At 54.1% G+C, this 18,100-nt stretch overlaps 1 protein-coding gene across 2 annotated transcripts in view; it reads right to left on the bottom strand.

Annotated features, from left to right (window-relative positions):
* Window positions 1-17,661, bottom strand: part of LOC127586948 (phosphoinositide 3-kinase adapter protein 1-like) — a 47,169-nt gene extending 29,508 nt beyond the window's left edge. For both annotated transcript variants that reach the window (XM_052045003.1, XM_052044993.1), the window contains exons 1-5: window positions 17,571-17,661; window positions 16,472-16,873; window positions 7,677-7,810; window positions 7,031-7,172; window positions 6,122-6,264 (exon numbers count right to left, since the gene is read on the bottom strand). In XM_052045003.1, the coding sequence (XP_051900963.1) occupies window positions 6,122-6,264; window positions 7,031-7,172; window positions 7,677-7,810; window positions 16,472-16,873; window positions 17,571-17,583 (834 nt within the window). In that variant the 5' untranslated portion in view covers window positions 17,584-17,661. The remainder of the gene's footprint in view (window positions 1-6,121; window positions 6,265-7,030; window positions 7,173-7,676; window positions 7,811-16,471; window positions 16,874-17,570) is intronic.
* Between the last annotated feature and the right edge of the window lie 439 nt (window positions 17,662-18,100).

Genomic DNA, 18,100 nt, shown 5'->3' with positions numbered 1-18,100 from the left:
ATCCCAGAGGGGGACAAAGTTCCAGACGTCCCCTGCCCACTGTGTGAGTGGAAGAGCTTCCCGACATTGCCCCGAATTCTGCCCTTGCCCCTCACCTGAGAAGTCAGTCCGATCCGGAGATCCCAACCTACAGGTTTGCCGTTTGAAGCTCCAATCCTACCACCCTTTGTTCCATAGTCCGGTCTTTCCATCCAGCCAAACAGGTGAAGCTGAGCACAGAGAGGATCCTTCTCCGGCAGGACAGCATCGTGCCACCTCCCCCACTACTGGCTGGTGACCGGACGGAGCTTCGAGACCACCGGGCTCGAGGGAGGGGCTGTTGGAACCAATCCTCCCTGACCCCACATTAACGCTACATCCACGTCGATCTGATCCAGCTACTGGTCCAGAACGCACAATGCTACAGTCCACATCGAGTGTGTGGAACAAATACTGAGGCTACAGGACAGGTTTGTCCTGATTAGAAGGAAGGACACGAACGGTAAAATGAGGGAACCTTGGATGTCCAGAGAAGTGATGAACTTAGTCAAGAAGAAAAAGGACAAGTATGTAGAGCTTCGGAAGTTGGGATCAGACAGAGCACGTGAAGATTATAGAGAAGCTAGAAATGAAAAGAAAGGAATTAGGAAAGCCAGGAGGGGCCATGAAAAGTCCTTAGCAAGTAGGATTAAGGAGAATCCAAAGGCATTCTATACCTACGTCAGGAATAGGAGGATAACGAGGGAGAGTGTAGGATCACTTATGGATAAAGAAGGGAATCTATGTTTGGATGCAGAGGATGTGGGTGAGGTTCTGAATGAGTATTTCTCTTCAGTATTGACCCAGGAAAGGGACATGCAGGATGCAGAAATTGGAACTGAGGGTGGAAACATGTTAGGGCATTTAGAGGTCAAGGGGGAGGTAGTGTTAGGTCTCCGAAACAGTATTAAGGTGGATAAGTCCCCGGGGCCTGATGGGATATACACCAGGTTACTGAGGGAGGTGACAGAGGAAATTGCTGGGGCCTCGACCAGTATCTTTGTGTCCTCTTTGACCACGGGTGAGGTCCCTGAGGACTGGCGAGTGGCTAATGTTGTTCCTCTATTCAAGAAAAGACCAAGGGAAAATCCGGGGAACTATAGACTGGTGAGTCTCACGGCAGTTGTAGGGAAATTGCTGGAGAAAATTCTTAGAGATAGGATATATGAGCATCTGGAATCCAATGGCTTGATTAGGGAAAGCCAGCGTGGCTTTGTGTGGGGCAAGTCGTGTCTTACTAATCGGGTTGAGTTTTTTGACAAGGTGACGAGAGAGATTGACGAAGGTAGAGCTGTGGATGTCATCTATATGGACTTCAGTAAGGCATTTGACAAGGTCCCACGTAATAGGTTAATCAAGAAAGTTTGGATGCATGGGGTCAGTGGAGAATCGGCTGTGTGGACCCAGAACTGACTTGCCCGTAGAGGACAAAGGGTGGTGGTTGAAGGGACATTTGGGCTGGAGGTCTGTGAGTAGTGGTGTTCCGCAGCGATCTGTGCTGGGACCTCTGCTGTTTGTGATATACATAAATGACCTGGATGAGTATGTTGATGGGTGGGTTAGTAAGTTTGCAGACGATACCAAGATTGGTGGAGTTGTGAACAGTGTAGAAGACTGGTGACAGATACAACGTGATATAGATCAGTTGCAGAGGTGGGCAGAGAAATGGCAGATGGAGTTTAACCCTGATAAATGGGAGGTGTTGCACCTTGGTGGGACTAATGTTAAGAGGCAGTACACTCTTAAGGGCAAGACCCTTAACAGTGTTGAAGAGCAGAGAGGCCTTGGGGTGTAAGTCCATGGCTCATTGAAAGTGGCTACACAGGTAAATGGGGTGGTTAGGAAGGCTTATGGGATGCTTGCTTTCATTAATCAGGGTACTGAGTATAGGAGTCAAGTTATGATGCATCTCTATAGAACTCTGGTTAGGCCACATTTAGAACATTGTGTGCAATTCTGGTCATCTCACTACAGGAAGGATGTCGAGGCTTTAGAGAGGGTGCAGGGGAGGTTTACCAGGATGCTGCCTGGATTAGAGGGCATGTGCTATCAGCAGAGGCTGGACAAACTTGGGCTCTTTTCTTTGGAGCGGCAGAGGCTGAGGGGTGATCTGTTGGAAGTGTATAAAATTATGAGTGACATAGATAGGGTGGACAAGCAATATCTTTTTTCCATTATTGAGCGATCCAATACCAGAGGGCATGCATTTAAGGTGAGGGGGGTAGGTTCAGAACAGACGTGAGGGGTACGTTTTTTACTGAGAGAGTGGTGGATGCCTGGATTGTGTTGCCTGATAGGGTGGAGGAGGCAAATTCATTGGGGGCTTTTAAGAGGGGCTTGGACGGGCACATGAATGAGAGGAAAATGGAGGGATGTGGGCATTTTGTAGGTAGGAGGGAATAGCTCTGTCGGCACAACATCGTGGGCCGAAGGGCCTGTTCTGTGTACTGTTCTATGCTCTATGCTCTACGTTCTATGTTCTGTGTATCATCGGCAGGAGAACCAGAGGAGGAAGGAAGGCTTCCCCACAGCCGGTCGTTCAGCAGGAAGCGGAGCCACACGTGGAGAGGTTTGTGGACTGGCGGACAGTGGACTCGTGCTGAGGAAGCTCACGGCCGCACCTCCCTCCAAACCCAACCCGGCTGACAGCAGGGAACCTGCGACAGGCAGGTTGGACATTGAGAAACAGGTGCAACTTGTGCTGCAGCTGTAGCTAACCCTGCCACCACAAACTGGTCTCCAACACCCTCCGGTCACACTTGCTGCTAGCAGAGGAGATCGTGCTGTAGAGTCATCCAGCCGGGAAACAGGCCCTTCGGCCCATCCAGTCCCTGCTGACCATCATTCACCCACTTACACCAATCCTACACTGATCGCATGTTTTATTCTCCCCACACTCCCATCAACTCCCCCCAGATTCTGCCACTCCTTATTTAGGTCTTTATTCCTTGGAACGTAGGAGAATGAGGGGTGACCTTATAAAGGTGTATAAAATTGAGAGGCATAGATAAGGTGGATAGTAACAGTCTTTTCCCCAGGGTAGGAGAGTCCAACACTCGGGGGCAGAGGTTTAAGGTGAGAGGGGAAAGATTTACAAGGGACCTGAGGGGCAACTTTTTCACACAGAGGGTGGTGAGTGTATGGAACGAGCTGCCAGAGGAAGTGGGTGAGGCAGGTACGACAGTATCATTTAAAAAGCACTTGGATAGGTACATGGAGGGGCGGGGCCTGGAGGGATATGGGCCGAACGCAGGAATTTGGGACTAGCTGGGTGGGCACCGTGGTCGATATGGACTGGTTGGGCCGAAGGGCCTGTATCCGTGCTGTATTGTACCCTTATGACTCACCTACACACCAGGTACAAGGTCACTGGAGAGGGCCTCCTGTGCACAGTACCCCAGGTGTGGCCTCACACACACCCTGGACAAGTGCAACAATACTGCCCCAATGTCTGGACCCCACCCACTTGCACTAAACGTGCCATTTACTCCCTGAACTACTTGTTGGACCTGCCTGCTCATTCATGCACCAGAACACCCAGCCCCTCTGAAATTTGCTCATGTGCAGCCTCTCTCCGTTTAGATAATAATCCACCTTTTGTTTTCCCTTATCGAAGTGCAGGACCTCACACCTCCCTACATTAAACCCCATTTACCAGCTCTTCACCCACCCACAGTCTCTCTCTATCCACTTGCAGGGTCCAGATATCCTCATCACAAAAGGGTCTCCCACTTGCTGTGCCATGGCCGGACGTGGGCACCTCACACCCTGCCCCTGCCCCAGCTCATTGGCAGTCGGTAACTGAAGGCCAAGGGCTGATCCTCGGGACCTCACACCAGCGACACCTCTCCAGCCCGCGGTCCCGGTAGATGAGGTCCGTGCCAGGAGGCAGGTGCAGGATGCTGGGAGGAGTGGGATATCCAAGTCTCGCAGGAGACAACTCCAGAGGTTCCCCAGGGGTGGGATTCCCTGTAGCACAGAGCACATGATCTAATGAGGCACAAGCCAGAGATACGGTCCTCTTGCAGAAGTACACTTATCCACACACACACACACACGCACACACACACGTGCGCGCACACACACACAGGCCAATTACACTTATTTGTTTGCACATCCATACATTAATTGATGCAGTCCAGTTTCTGCGTAGATATTGTGTGTGTGTGTGTGTGTGTGTGTGTGTGTGTGTGTGTGTGTGTGCGCGCGCGCGTCTGTGTCCCTCTGCATGGATCTGTGTGCATGTGTCTGTGTCTCTGTGCGTGCCTATGCATGCGTGTGTGTGCGTGCCTGATGTAGAGGTGGTTTACTCGCCACTCTGGTCCCTGGGGCAGTGTGAGAGGGAGGTGGCCTCAGGACGATCTCTGGTCACTCCCAGAGACTCTGGCTGTTTGGCCGGACTCAGCTTAGCCCAACAGCTGGGAGCCGATCGTCCACAGAGATGGAGTCTGTTCCCGTTCACTTCCCAGAAAATCCATGGTAGAAACTGGATTTGCACCATTTGTTCTGTCAACGACACCTGACACCCACACCCACACGCACACGCACCTGCACACACACGCACACACACACCCGAGCGCGCGCACGCACACACCCACACACACACGCACCCGCACACACACCCCCACACACGAACACACATGCACCCGCCCGTGCACATGCACCCATCCGTGCACCCACGCACACACACCCCCGCACACGAACACACATGCACCCGCCCGTGCACACGCACCCATCCGTGCACCCACGCACACACACCCCCGCACACGAACACACATGCACCCGCCCGTGCACACGCACCCATCCGTGCACCCACGCACACACACCCCCGCACACGAACACACATGCACCCGCCCGTGCACACGCACCCATCCGTGCACCCACGCACACACACCCCCGCACACGAACACACATGCACCCGCCCATGCACACGCACCCATCCGTGCACCCACGCACACACACCCCCGCACACGAACACACATGCACCCGCCCGTGCACACGCACCCATCCGCACACACAAGCAAAGATAAACCCCATACGTCAAACAAAGTGGAACAGGTAACAAATGTCCCATTGTTCACTACATCCTGTTTTAAACCAAAGATGTAGAGACTTCCCAAAAAACTGCATCTCCATTTCACTTTAGTCACAACGCTAGTTCCATTCTTCTGCTTTGCCTCAAAAATAAGGGAGCAGAGGAGGCCATTCACACCTGTCTGTGGGAGAGGCGTCAGTTCGTCCCTCTCCCTCCCCCTGCCCCTCCCCATGTGCTATCTGTTCAGTGTAAACTCTCCTTCACAGTCTGCGAGCCTCCACATAAAACTGGCAAATAAAAAAGTCTGACTTCATATAAGTTTAAAAAAGAAGTTATACAAATTCTCCATCCAGGTTTGGTTTCTCGGACCAACAGTCTCACACACGACCAGTCCACACATCGACCCTTGAGCCTAACCACTTCTCACAACAACCAGAAGCAATAAACTCAAGTTCTACATTAGTAATCTCCCATTTCTCTACCTGACTAAAAGTGAAAGTTTTATTCTCTGCAACCATATCAGAACATCAATGTTCAGACCAGCCTCTCCACACCACTGCCCCACCTGAATCATTTACCAATGAAACATCAGCAGCAAAAACGCAGGGCAGTACGGTGAACCCCTCCATCTCTCCCCTCGTTCTCCAGTGCCAGGGAATGTCCCCCCACCACCCGGACAGGCAGTGCATCCCAGCCCCCAGAATTCACCGTTGAAACACTCCCCTCCTCTCCCCTCTGCTTCTCCTGCCCATTCCTTCACCCCGTGTGTACCGGTCACCCTCCGTCCTGTTACTGGAAACACCCATCAAACCTCAACACTCAATCTCCTCTGAACCTTAACTGCTCTGAGTAGAACCGCCACATCTTTCCCAGAACCTCCCCAGGACTGAAGCCCCTCACCCCTGGACCACGCCTGTACCTCTCCTCCACACCCTTCCCAAAGCTCTCCTCATCTGGTGTCAGTGGGACTGTCCAAACCCGCCCAGATCTTGTGGGGTTTCTTCTGGTGGTGGGCTGACCCGTCGGCCGGGTAACGGCGAGGGGTGCCTGCAGCAGGGTGATCCTTACCTGGCGGATAAACTCGACCGGGTCAGTCACCTTGAGCAGCAGGCGTTCGATCTCCTCAATGGGGCTGAAGTAGATTAGCTGGGCAGTGCCCAGGAGGATTCCTCTGCTGTGAAGCTTCAGTGTCACAGAGCCAGCAGGGAGGTCTGAAACCGAAACCGACAGTCAGAGGATGCAGAGAGACAGGCATTGGCCAAGTCTCTGATGGACAAGGGTTAACGGGGAGCAAACACCGGAGAACAAGCTCCCACTCCCAGTGAGAGGATCCCTGACGTTACAGGACATGCACCATGGGCGCCACCACTTCCTGCCCTCCCCAGTGCCCCAAGAGGGAATCATCCTGAGAACCAGGACAACCCCGGTAAGTGGAGGGTGAACACTGGGGTGGGGGGGGGGGGGCGGGGGGGTGGTGGGGGGGGGGGTCCCATCGCATCAAGGGCACTGACAGAGATGGCCTGGTGTACTGTCCGATACTGTGGGGAGACTGTTCACACCTGACCGGCAGTGGAAGAGGGAGTGTGGGAGGGGCGGTGCTGAGGGAGGGGCAGTGCTGAGGGAGGGTCACATTGTGGGAGGGGGTTGAGAAGGTTCTGGAGAGAGAATGGAGGAACTCAGAATCAAGAAGGGTCTGGACCCAGTAAGTCAGAGGACAGGAGGGTGGGGGAACCGGGGGGAATGGAGTGAGGGCAGGATGGGAGGGAACAATCTCCGCAGCGAGGGGCTGTACCCTGGGGGAGAGGGGCCAGGGGGATGGGCAGTAAAGAGCCTTCAAATAGCCAGCACAGGTTTCTTGGGCCGAATGGTTGCGAGGGTCCGTACTCCGCCGAGATTGAGGCTGGAGCAGGGACGAACAGGAATGTACGAGGCGCCTGCCTGGGTGGTGGTGCGGAGAGACCCCTGCTTTACCCTTACCCACAGCCGTGACACAGACAGTTTGACTGTTCCACACACGGGCCTGAACCTTCCATTGCCGGGTGCCCATCACAAGCACAACCTCGGGTTCCTCCTCCAGGGACAGGTGGTGTTTCAGGAGCAGATATATTTCCGGCGCACTCTGTGGGTGAAGGAAGTTCATCAGGGTACCGTTCACTGCACATGCTGGTTGATTTAGTTACAAACACAGGAAACAAAAAAAAGTGAGACATTAAGTGTTGCATTTAAAGCAGGGGTTCGAACTCCAGGAAAGGAGGAATGGGCTATTCAGCCCCTCTAACCTAGCCCATGCCCAGACGGGTAATTTGTACGTCTCCACCGACTGTCTTGGTTCCAGTTATCTTTCCCCAAAGATTGGGCCTTAGGTGGGACATAGTCCCCCACCTGCCTGGACTTGTGATAGGTGAATAGACAAAGCATAAGACAGATTGCCTCGATACACCAATTTGCATTTACATAGCACCTTGGCAGGGTTATTGGAAGTCATGTCCCTGAGCCGACTTCAGCTGGGGCTTGCTGGAAGAGAGCCTCCCTGCGAAAGGTGGATGGGCCCAGGGAAGGAACTGCAGGGCTGGGGAACAGAAGGCACACCTTCCCACCAGAGGGACAGAGAACCAGCACTTACTTTACATGGTATGTGGTTGGGCATCACCAGCAGAGGCTCTGTGAAGTTGTCAGGATTAACAAGCACTTCAGTGGGATCTTCCTTCACATCCATCTCTGCGTGAAAATCTGTCAGCTGAGGCTCCAGGGTGGGACCTGTGTTTGCCAAGAGTGGACAATTGTCAGTACGGAGCCTGGAATACCAGGAGGCTAAAGAAATTTGGCAGGTCCCCTTTGACCCTCACCAACTTTTATCAATGCACCACAGAAAGCATCCTATCTGGATACATCACGGCTTGGTATGGCAACTGCTCTACCTATGACCGCAAGAAACTGCAGAGAGTTGTGGACACAGCTCAGCACATCATGGAACCAGCCTCCCCTCCATGGACTCTGTCTACACTTCTCACTGCCTCAGTAAAACAGCCAGCATAATCAAAGACCCCACCCGCCCGGGTCATTCTCTCTTCTCCCCCCTCCCATCAGGCAGAAGATACAAAATTCTGAAAACACATACCACCAAGCTCAAGGATAGCTTCTATCCTGCTGTTATAAGACTATTGAACAGTTCCCTAGTACGATAAGATAGACCCTTGACCCCTGGGCAGGCATGGTAGTGCAGCGGTTAGCGTAACGCTATTACAGCACCAGTGACCTGGGTTCAATTCCGGCCACTGTCTGTAAGGAGTTTGTACGTTCTCTCTGTCTCTGTGTGGGTTTCCTCCGGGTGCTCCGGATTCCTCCCACATTCCAAAGACGTATGGGTTAGGAAGTTGTGGGCATGCTATGTTGGCGCCAGAAACATGGCGACACTTGGGGGCTGCCCCCAGAACACTCTACGCAAAAGGTGCATTTCACTGTGTGTTTCGATGTACATGTGAATAATAAAGATATCTTATCTTACAATCTACAGTACCTCGTTATGGCCTTGCACCTTATTGTCTGCCTGCAATGTACTTCCCCAGAGCTGTGTCACTTTACTCTGTATTCCGTTGTTGTTTTACCTGTACTGCCTCGATGCACTGTGTAATGAGTTGACCTGTACGATCGGTGTGCAAGATAAGTTTTTCACTGGACCTCAGTACAAGTGACAATAATAAACCCATTTTCTGGGGTCAGTCTACAGTCACTGTGTGGTCAGGAGCCCAGACCGGAGCCCAGACCGGAGTCAGCACACCCAGTTCCAGTCACTCCATGACCAGAGCATTCCCACCAACATTATCCAATAGCATCACTGGAATTTCAGCATTCCCATTATTCCACAGCCACTGGATGTTTCCCAGCCCTGGAACGAGGGGATAAGGGGTCTTCCCTGTGCTGGAGTTAACCAGGCTGAAGCTGGGGGAGATGTTCCCCTGTCAGTGGAAGCAGAGACCACCCAGCCCCTCGAACCTGTCTCCCACTCACAGCCGATCCGAGTGTCTCAGCTCCTTCCCATCGCCCACAGTGACTGTTCACCCCCCAGTTTACCAACAATCTCTTGGTCTTTGCCTCCCCATCCACTGCCCCGGTTCCGTGAGCTTCACCCGCTGCCTGCTGGTCGGGTCAGCCAGCCTTCTGCTCCCTGAGGGAGAGCTGGCTCCCTGACCCCACTCGATGGCCTCAACCTCATTCTAAAGGCTTGCTCTGTTCTCCAGACTCCCCCCACCTCATCGCCCACCCACCCCACCACCGATCCATAAAATCCTTCAAACAACTTTAATGCCGCACCTTCTCATCCCTACCTGAACGTTGTCAGAATGTAACCCTTTTTGCTGACCGGTGTCCAGGTCGACCTCTGACACTCGGCGGCCAGAATCACACTGTTGCTGCAGTGCAGCACCCTGCACGTCCTTCCCACAGTGTGGTCACCACCAGTGCCGACAACACACTGAGTGCAGCCTAACCCGGGGCTGTGAAGTCGCAGCCTTACTCCTAACGCCCTGACCTGTGAAGGCATACATGCTGCCCCACGCACACCTGCACGCCACAGAAACACTTCCCCTCCATCCCCTTCACCCTTCTGCTCAGATCACACTTGCAAAGATGTTAGATCGGTACATGGAGCTGAGTAAAATAGAGGGCTATGGGTAAGCCTAGTAATTTCTAGGGTAGGGACATTTTGGCACAGCTTTGTGGGCCGAAGGGCCTGAACTGTGCTGTAGTTTTTCTATGTTTCTAAAGTCTCCTCCTCACACAACTCAGCAGGTCACGGAAACCAGCCTCCCCTTTGTGGTCTCTGTCTACACTTCTCGCTGCCTCGGTAAAGCAGCCAGCATAATCAAAGACCCCACCCAGCCCGGACATTCTCTCTTCTCCCCCCTCCCATCGGGCAGAAGATACGTAGCACCAGGCTCAAGCTTCTGTCCTGCTGTTATAAGACTATTGAATGGTTCCCTTGTACAATGAGATGGACTCTTGACCTCACAATCTACCTCGTTATGACCTTGCACCTTATTGTCTGCCTGCACTGCACTTTCTCTGTAACTGTAACACTTTATTCTGCATTCACAGTGGACGCCATCTCCCTGGACCTACACTCAGCTCTGGAGCATCTGGACAGTAAAGATACCTACGTTAGCCTATTGTTTATTGACTACAGCTCCGCCTTCAGTACTATAATTCCAAGCAAACTCATCGCCAAACTCCGAGACCTGGGACCCAACACCTCCCTCTGTAACTGAATCCTTGACTTGCTGACAAACAGACTGCAATCAGTGAGGATAGGCAGCAATACCTCCAGCACGATTATTCTCAACACTGGTGCCCCACAAGGCTGCGTCCTCAGCCCTCTACTCTACTCCCTATACACTCATGACTGTGTGGCCAGATTCTGCTCTAAATCCATCTACAAGATTGCGGGTGATACCACTGTAGTGGGCCGTATCTCAAATAACAATGAGTCAGGAAGGAGATAGAGAGCTTAGTGACATGGTGTCATGACAACAACCTTTCCCTCAATGTCAGCAAAACAAAAGAACTGGTCATTGACTTCAGGAAAGGGGGCAGTGTACATGAACCTGTCTACATCAATGGTGCTGAGGTCGAGAGGGTTGAGAGGCTCAAGTTCCTAGGAGTGAACATCACCAATAGCCTGTCCTGGTCCAACTACATAGACGCCACGGCCAAGAAAGCTCACCAGCGCCTCTATTTCCTCAGGAGGCAAAAGAAATTTGGCATGTCCCCTTTGACACTCACCAACTTTTATCGATGCACCATAGAAAGCATCCTATCTGGATGCATCACGGCTTGGTGGGCAACTGCTCTGCCTGGGACCGCAAGAAACTGCAAAGAGTTGTGGACACAGCCCAGCGCATCACGGACACCAGCCTCCCCTCCATGGACTTTGTCTTTACCTCTCACTGCCTTGGTGAAGCAGCCGGCATAATCAAAGACCCCACCAACCTGGGACATTCTCTCTTCTCCCCTCTACCATCAGGTAGAAGCTACAGGAGACTGAGGGCACGTACCACCAGGCTCAAGGACAGCTTCTACCCCACTGTGATAAGACGATTGAACGGTTCCCTTATACGATGAGGTGGACTCTGACCTCACGATCTACCTTGTTATAACCTTGCACCTTAGTGTCTACCTGCACTGCATTCCCTGTAGCTGTGACACTTTACTCTGCATTCCGTTATTGTTTTACCCTGTACTGCTCAATGCACTGTTGTAATGAATTGACCTGTACGAACAGTATGCAAGACGAGATTTCCACTGTACCTTGGTACAAGTGACAATAATAAACCAATTTACCAATTTAATTTCACCCTGTAGGGCAGGTGCTGTGCCCCACTGCTGCACCCGTGGCCTGTTTGGAACAGTCAGTGTTTAGTGCAGCAGGAGCAGTGACTCTCCACTAAAGTTTCAAGGTTGCCCCCTTTAAGCTCCAGGTTTCAGTCCCCAGGCAACAATCTGAGCAGGGGATGGACCAGGGGATAAACAAATGTCAGAGCCAGTGGGAGAGGAGTGAGTCTGTGCAAGGGGTAGGTACAGAGTCCAAGCTGCAGACCGGACACAGGGAACCTTGCTGGAGCTGGGACAGTTGTCTGCGCCATGGGTCAGAGAGAGCAGATTGTGTCGGCCCCTGAAGAGAGGTTTCACTTCACCTCTTCCTGCTGTCAGACACCTCCTCCCACAAACCCACAGCTCACACTCGCTGTTCGAAAACACTCGGTTGCTCGTCTGCCCACAAGTTCATGCTTCCCATGCTGTGAGCTGTGGGCAATTTCTGCAGACAGAGAGCAGGGAGGGAGGAGGGTAGAGGGTAGAGAGGGGGGAGGGGAGGGGGGAGACTAGAGAGGGGGGAGGGGGGAGAGGGGGGAGACGGGGTGAGGGAGGAGACGGGGTGAGGGAGGAGATGGGGGTGATGGGGAAGAGGGGGGGTGAGGGGGGGAGATGGGGGAGAGGAGGGAGACGGGGGAGAGGAGGGAGACAGGGGAGGTCCATCTGAGGAATCAGTCAGACACACTCAGGACCCAATGTGGCAGGATCAGCACTCCCCACCCCTCCTGCACCCTCCTCAACCCCTCCCCAACCCTGCTTCACACTCCCAACCCTCCCCAACCCCCTCAACACCCCTCTCCTCCGTCCCTCCCCAAACAGACTCCAGCACTCCTCAACCCTCCACCACTCTTCCCCACCCTCCTCCTTGCCCCCAATCCTCCTCAAGCCCCCATCACATGAACCGGGTTGTAGACGGGATGGGGCTCCAAGAACTGCCTGTGTAATGGGTCAGGGAGACCGCAGAGTGCGACCGAAAATGGAAACTAAAGTTTGCAGCACAGAGCAAACCCAGAGGTAGTAAAAGCTGTGAAATGTCAGGGCTGACGCTCTTTGAGTTCAGCAACACTTGCAGTGAGACAAAAGAGGTGAAGGCACTGGTAACACCCAAGGGTGGGCTGGTCGCTATCACAGAGCGACCAGGGCAGGCTGCTCAATGTTTCAGGTTATTCAATGTCCCAAACAAAGAGGGTAGAGGCAGAGGGAGGTGGGGGTTGGGGTGGGCGGGGTGTTAGCCATCAGCAGTACCAGAGCAGTGCTGAGGGCAGTGGTGGGGGTGGGGGGAGGTTGGGGGGTGAGGTGGGGGGTGGGGTTGGGGGGAGGTGGGGGGGTGTGGGGGGTGTGAGGTGGGGGTGGGCGGGGTGTTAGCCATCAGCAGTACCAGAGCAGTGCTGAGGGCAGTGGGTGGTGTCTGGGTTGAAACCAGGAACAGCAGGAGAAGGGAGACGTGGGTGGGAGTGGTCCGTAGACCCCGAAGTGTGAGCTCTCGAGAGGGCAGAGCATACATGGGCGTGTTTGGAGGGAACTGCAATTAACATGGGAGGTTTTAACAGAGTTACAGAGCAACGCAGCACAGACACAGGCCCTTCAGCCCATCGAATCTGTGCCGACCACGGTGCCCACCCAGCTAGTCCCAATTTCCTGTGTTCGGCCCATATCCCTCCAAGCCCCGCCCCTCCATGTACCTGTCCAAGTGCTTCTTAAATGATGCTGTTGTACCTGCCTCGCCCACTTCCTCTGGCAGCTCGTTCCATGTACGCACCACCCTCTACGTGAAAAAGTTGTCACTCAGGTCCCTTTTAAATCTTTCCCCTCTCACCCCAAACCTATGCCCCCCTAGTTTTGGACTCCCCTACTCTGGGGAAAAGACTGTTACCGTCCACCTTCTCTGTGCCTCTCATAATTTTAAACACTTGTAGATCGCCCCACATTCTCCTACGGTCCAAGGAATAAAGACCCAGCCTGGCCAACCTCTGCCTATAACTCAGGCCCTCGAGTCCTGGCAACATCCTCGTAAATCTTCTCTGTGCTCTGTCCAGTTTAACCACGTCTTTCCTATAACAGGGCGACCAGACTGTACACAGCGCTCCAAGTACAGCCTCACCGATGACTTGTACAACTGCAACATAATGTCCCAACTCCTGTACTCAGTGCCCTGACTGATGAAGGCCAGTGTCCTAAACACCTTTTTCACCACCCTGTCTACCTGTGACACTGCTTTCAAGGAACGATGCACTTGTACTCCGAGGTCCCTCTGTTCCATTACACTCCCTAGTTCCACCATTCACAGTATAAGTCCTACGCTGGTTTGACTTTCCAAAATGCATCACCTCACACTTATCTGTATTGAAATCCAGTTGCCACTCCTCGGCCCACTTCCTGAACCGATCAAGGTCCCCCTGTAATCCACGATAACCTTCTTCGCTAATGACAACAACTGCTAATTTAGTGTCACCTGCAAACTTACTGATCAAGCCTTGTGCATTCACATCCAAATCATTTATGTAAATAATGGATAACTAGGGTCCCAACACCGACCCCTGCGGCACACCACTAGTCACCGGTCTCCATCCGAGAAACAACCTTGCACCTTATTGTCTACCTGCGCTGCACTTCCCTGTAGCTGTGACACTTTACTCTGCACTGTTATTGTTTTTAGCTGTACTACCTCAATGCACTCTGTACTAACTCAATGTATCGGCAGTGTGTAATGAATTGACCTGTATGAACAGTATGCAAGACAAGTTTTTCACTGTACCTCGGTACAAGTGACAATAATAAATCAATTCCAATACCACAACCCTCTGCTCCTTACCTCCAAGTCAACATTGAATCCACCTAATTTACATACTAATTGGACAAACGAAACTGGCATGGGTATTGTAGAGGAATACTCTGTGGATTGCATGAGGAACTACTTCTGCAGTTCCTTACAAAACCAACCCAGGAGCAGGCTCATTTAGAACTGGTCATGAGTAATGAGGAAAGGGTAAATATGAGGAAGAGCAGAAAATGCTGAAAATGCTCAGCAGGTCAGGCAGCATCTGTGGGAACAGAAACTGAGTTCATGTTTCAGGTTGAAGATTTTTTTGTCAGAACTTCCTCAGTTCTGTAGGGCCTTCAAACTGAAAATATAACTCTGTTCTTCTTCCCACAGATGCTGCTTGACCTGCTGAGTATTTCTGTTTTTATTCTAGATTTCCAGATTCTGCAGGTTTTTTTTGATGTTCAGGATTAATAAGAGATCCCGTGTATTAATAATCAGGATTAATAAGAGACCACAGGACCAACTCTTCAATGTAAATGAGGGCAGTTCGAATGGTCTGCGGGTGGAGTTGCCTGAGGTGGGCTGGGAAGATGAGCTGAGAGACAGGTCAGGAGATGAACAGAGGCAGATATTCCAACAGCTGGTCCATAGCACTCAGCAGGAAGTTGTCCCAACTAGAAAGAAGGATTCTGTGGTTCACAAGGGAGGTCGAGGATAACGTTAAATTGAAACGTAGGCATGGAAAGTGGGAAGGACTGGCGGTAGGGCAGAGGACTGGGGTTTTTGGGATCCGGCAGCAAAGACTACAAGGCTCATGAGGAAGAAACTGATTTTGAGAGACAAGACATGTGGAGCTTTAACACCAACGGTGAGAGATCCTATGGATGTATCAATAGGAAGGAGGCGGCGAAGGTGGGTGTGCGACCTCCAGAGAACAAGGCTGGTGAGTTAGTGACAGGAAACAAAGGGATGGCAGATGTGTTGAATCAATGTCTACATCAGTCTTCACCACGGAGACACAGCAAATATCCCTCAGTTAACAGAGGGTGCTGAGGGACGGACAGCACTGAGGGGGTGTCACTGTGGGAGGGGCGGTACTGAGGGAGTGTCACTGTGGGAGGGGCGGTACTGAGGGAGGGTCACACTGTGGGAGGGGTGATGGGGGAGGGTCGCACTGTGGGATTTTTTCTGGCCCAGTTAAGCTCCTCTCTGAGGTTTGGCGGCTCGTGAACTCAGGTGATTAAAAGCTCGGACACCGAGGGAGGGGGGTACAGGAGGGGGAGTGACCCCCATGAAGCCCACAGCGTAGGCAATAATGGGGCAAAGGACGTAAGCGGTCCCCAAGAGGCCAGGACAGGGGAGTACAGAAATCTCTAGGGCTGGGGTTGGGTTTCAGAGATCAAAGGGCCAGGGTGCTCGGAGAATTAGAAACAAAACAATACCTGACCACAAATTATGAAGAACATTGAGCGATGGAATTGGGCTAAAACCCAGGTGCCCATGTTCCTCCCGAGCATCAGACCCTGTTTAATTGGAGCACATTCCAGGAGTGGGGAAGTGGGTGGGATTGTAACCCTGAGGAACTGTGCAGAACACACTCCGCTCCACAGAGTTCCACGTTACCACCATTCCGTGTTTTCTCCTGGTTGTCAGGCCGACCGTGGTACGTGACACACCCCATCCCAGTACAGACGGATCCAACACACAGACAGGCCACAGGCGGCACCACCCCCGTCCCACCGAACACCCGACCTCAGCTGGACAGGAGTCACCCAGAGAACACACGGGACCCTGGGCATATTGTCACACGTCGGCGGGGGGAGTTTGTCACTGGGGACCGGATGCGGGGAGAATTCCTTACAGGATGGGTGGGAGGAGTTCCTCACTGGGGACCGGATGGGGTGGGGGTAACTACTGCGGACAGTTGCTCAGTGAGCTGTGGGTCACGGGGTTAGTCGAGGGGGTGACTCCCTACCCGCCCCGTCCTGGTGTAGCTGATGGGCCGCCTGGCACATCTTCACTGTTATAGGATGATGTAGGACGGGACCATTCAGCCCATCCTGGCTGTGCCAGCTCTTTGACAGACCAGTCGCTCTTCCCTGGTCTCTCCTGACAGCCCTGGAGTTATTTTTCCCAAAGCTCCCGAGGATTTCCCTTTCACACGGGAGTCCGGGATCACAGCCAAGGCTCTGAGCTCCTGGTTGCAGGACCTTGATGCCAGCACCCATCTCAGGGCTGGGGAACGCTGCTCACGGGGGAAGCGGATCTGGGAGGACCAACAGACGTACCTGACTCGATGATGCTGGTGACCATGGACAGATATTCCCAGGGCTCCTGGTCTGCCGACACCTCCCAGAATGCCCTCGCCATGGGCAGCAGCTGGTAGAGCTGATCTGAGGAGGGAACACCAAACCGCAGGAGCACCACCGAGGCAGGAGGCTGGAGAACTCTGCTCAGGAGCTGCCTCTCGGAGACGCTCAGCGACTGCAGGAGGCCCCTGGTCAGGACCACAAACTTGCAGCAGCAGCGGGTCAGTGTGGGCGCGGATGTCTGCAGATCCCTCAGGTGTCCGAGCCGGAAGCTGCAGACCCTGCCCGGGTCCAGGTGCTGCAGGAATACCTTCCGCAGGTAGACATTCCACTGGTCAGCCTCCTCCCCGTACAGAATCACCACATCCCGGCTCACCCCACCTACAGCAGAAGGGCAATGAGTTCATTGCCGCCCAGCAGAGTGAACACTGACACACCAGAGGCAGGAGGACACTTGGCCCCTCCAACCTGCCCCACCAATGATCCCAGAGGATCCAGCTGCCACAACCACTCTCCTGTCTTGGGTGGGGTCTGTGCGGGGGGTGGGGGGCAGGGGGGTTCCCTGGGAAGGAGAGGGGCTGTGCAGGTCTGGGGGGGTGGGGGAGAGGGGCAGGAGTGGGGAGGGGGGAGGGGGGAGATGGAAGGAGAGAGGGGAGAGGGATCGGGGAGGGGGAGGGGGTGGGGAGGGGGGGTAGATGCGATCGGGAGTGGGGGAGGGCGGAGGGGGAGAGGGGTGGGGAGAGGGGGAGATAGGGAGGGGGAGAGATGGGGAGGGGGAGAGGGGGATGGGGAGTGAGGGATCGGGAGTGGGGTGGGGGAAGGGGTGGGGGGAGAGGGGGGAGGGGGGTGTTCCCGTTCTCTGGTCGGGACCCCCACCTCGGGGCACGGCCTTTTGGCCGCTGGATAGGAAGTTCTGGCCTCCCGGGCTCCCTCTGTGGGATCTCAGCATTGCACGGCAGAGGCCACTCGACCCAGCGCTCCTATCCCCACCCCGCCCTCCCTCACCCCCCTCATCCCCTCCACCCTCCCTCACTCCCCACCCTCTCCCCAACGAGAGCAGCCGCGCCCCGAGCGGTACCTGAGCGCCTCATTCCCCGCTCCCTCCTGCGGCCGGCTCCGGGTGCGGGACGACCCGCAGAGACCGAGCGGAAGGTCGGAAAGTTCGCAGCTTCCTGCAGGTTCCGCACTGAGATCTGAGATCGCACTGAGCGGTGATCACAGCCCCGGGGCGGGGGCTCAGGGGGAGGGCGGGGCGGTGACCCAGCGTCCTGGTGCCCAGTCCTGTGTCCAATGTCCAAGTGTCCCAGGGTCCAATATCCCGGTATCCGAATGTTCAAGTGTCCCGATGACAAATATCCCAGTGCCCAACGTCCCAGTCCCAGGGTCACAGTCCAGTGTCCCGTGCCCCAGTGCCCCCAGTGCCCTGGGGCCAGTGTCCAGTGCCCCCAGTGTCCAGTGCCCCCAGTGCCCTGGGGCCAGTGTCCAGTGCCCCCAGTGTCCCAGTGCCCCCAGTGTCCCAGTGCCCCCAGTGCCCTGGGGCCAGTGTCCAGTGCCCCCAGTGTCCCGTGCCCCAGTGTCCAGTGCCCCGGTGTCACAGCACCCCATTGC

The sequence above is a fragment of the Pristis pectinata genome, chromosome 2, assembly GCF_009764475.1.
Source record: "Pristis pectinata isolate sPriPec2 chromosome 2, sPriPec2.1.pri, whole genome shotgun sequence".
In the NCBI taxonomy this organism is placed as follows: Eukaryota; Metazoa; Chordata; class Chondrichthyes; order Rhinopristiformes; family Pristidae; genus Pristis; species Pristis pectinata.
This window is presented reverse-complemented; position numbering and strand designations above follow the sequence as displayed.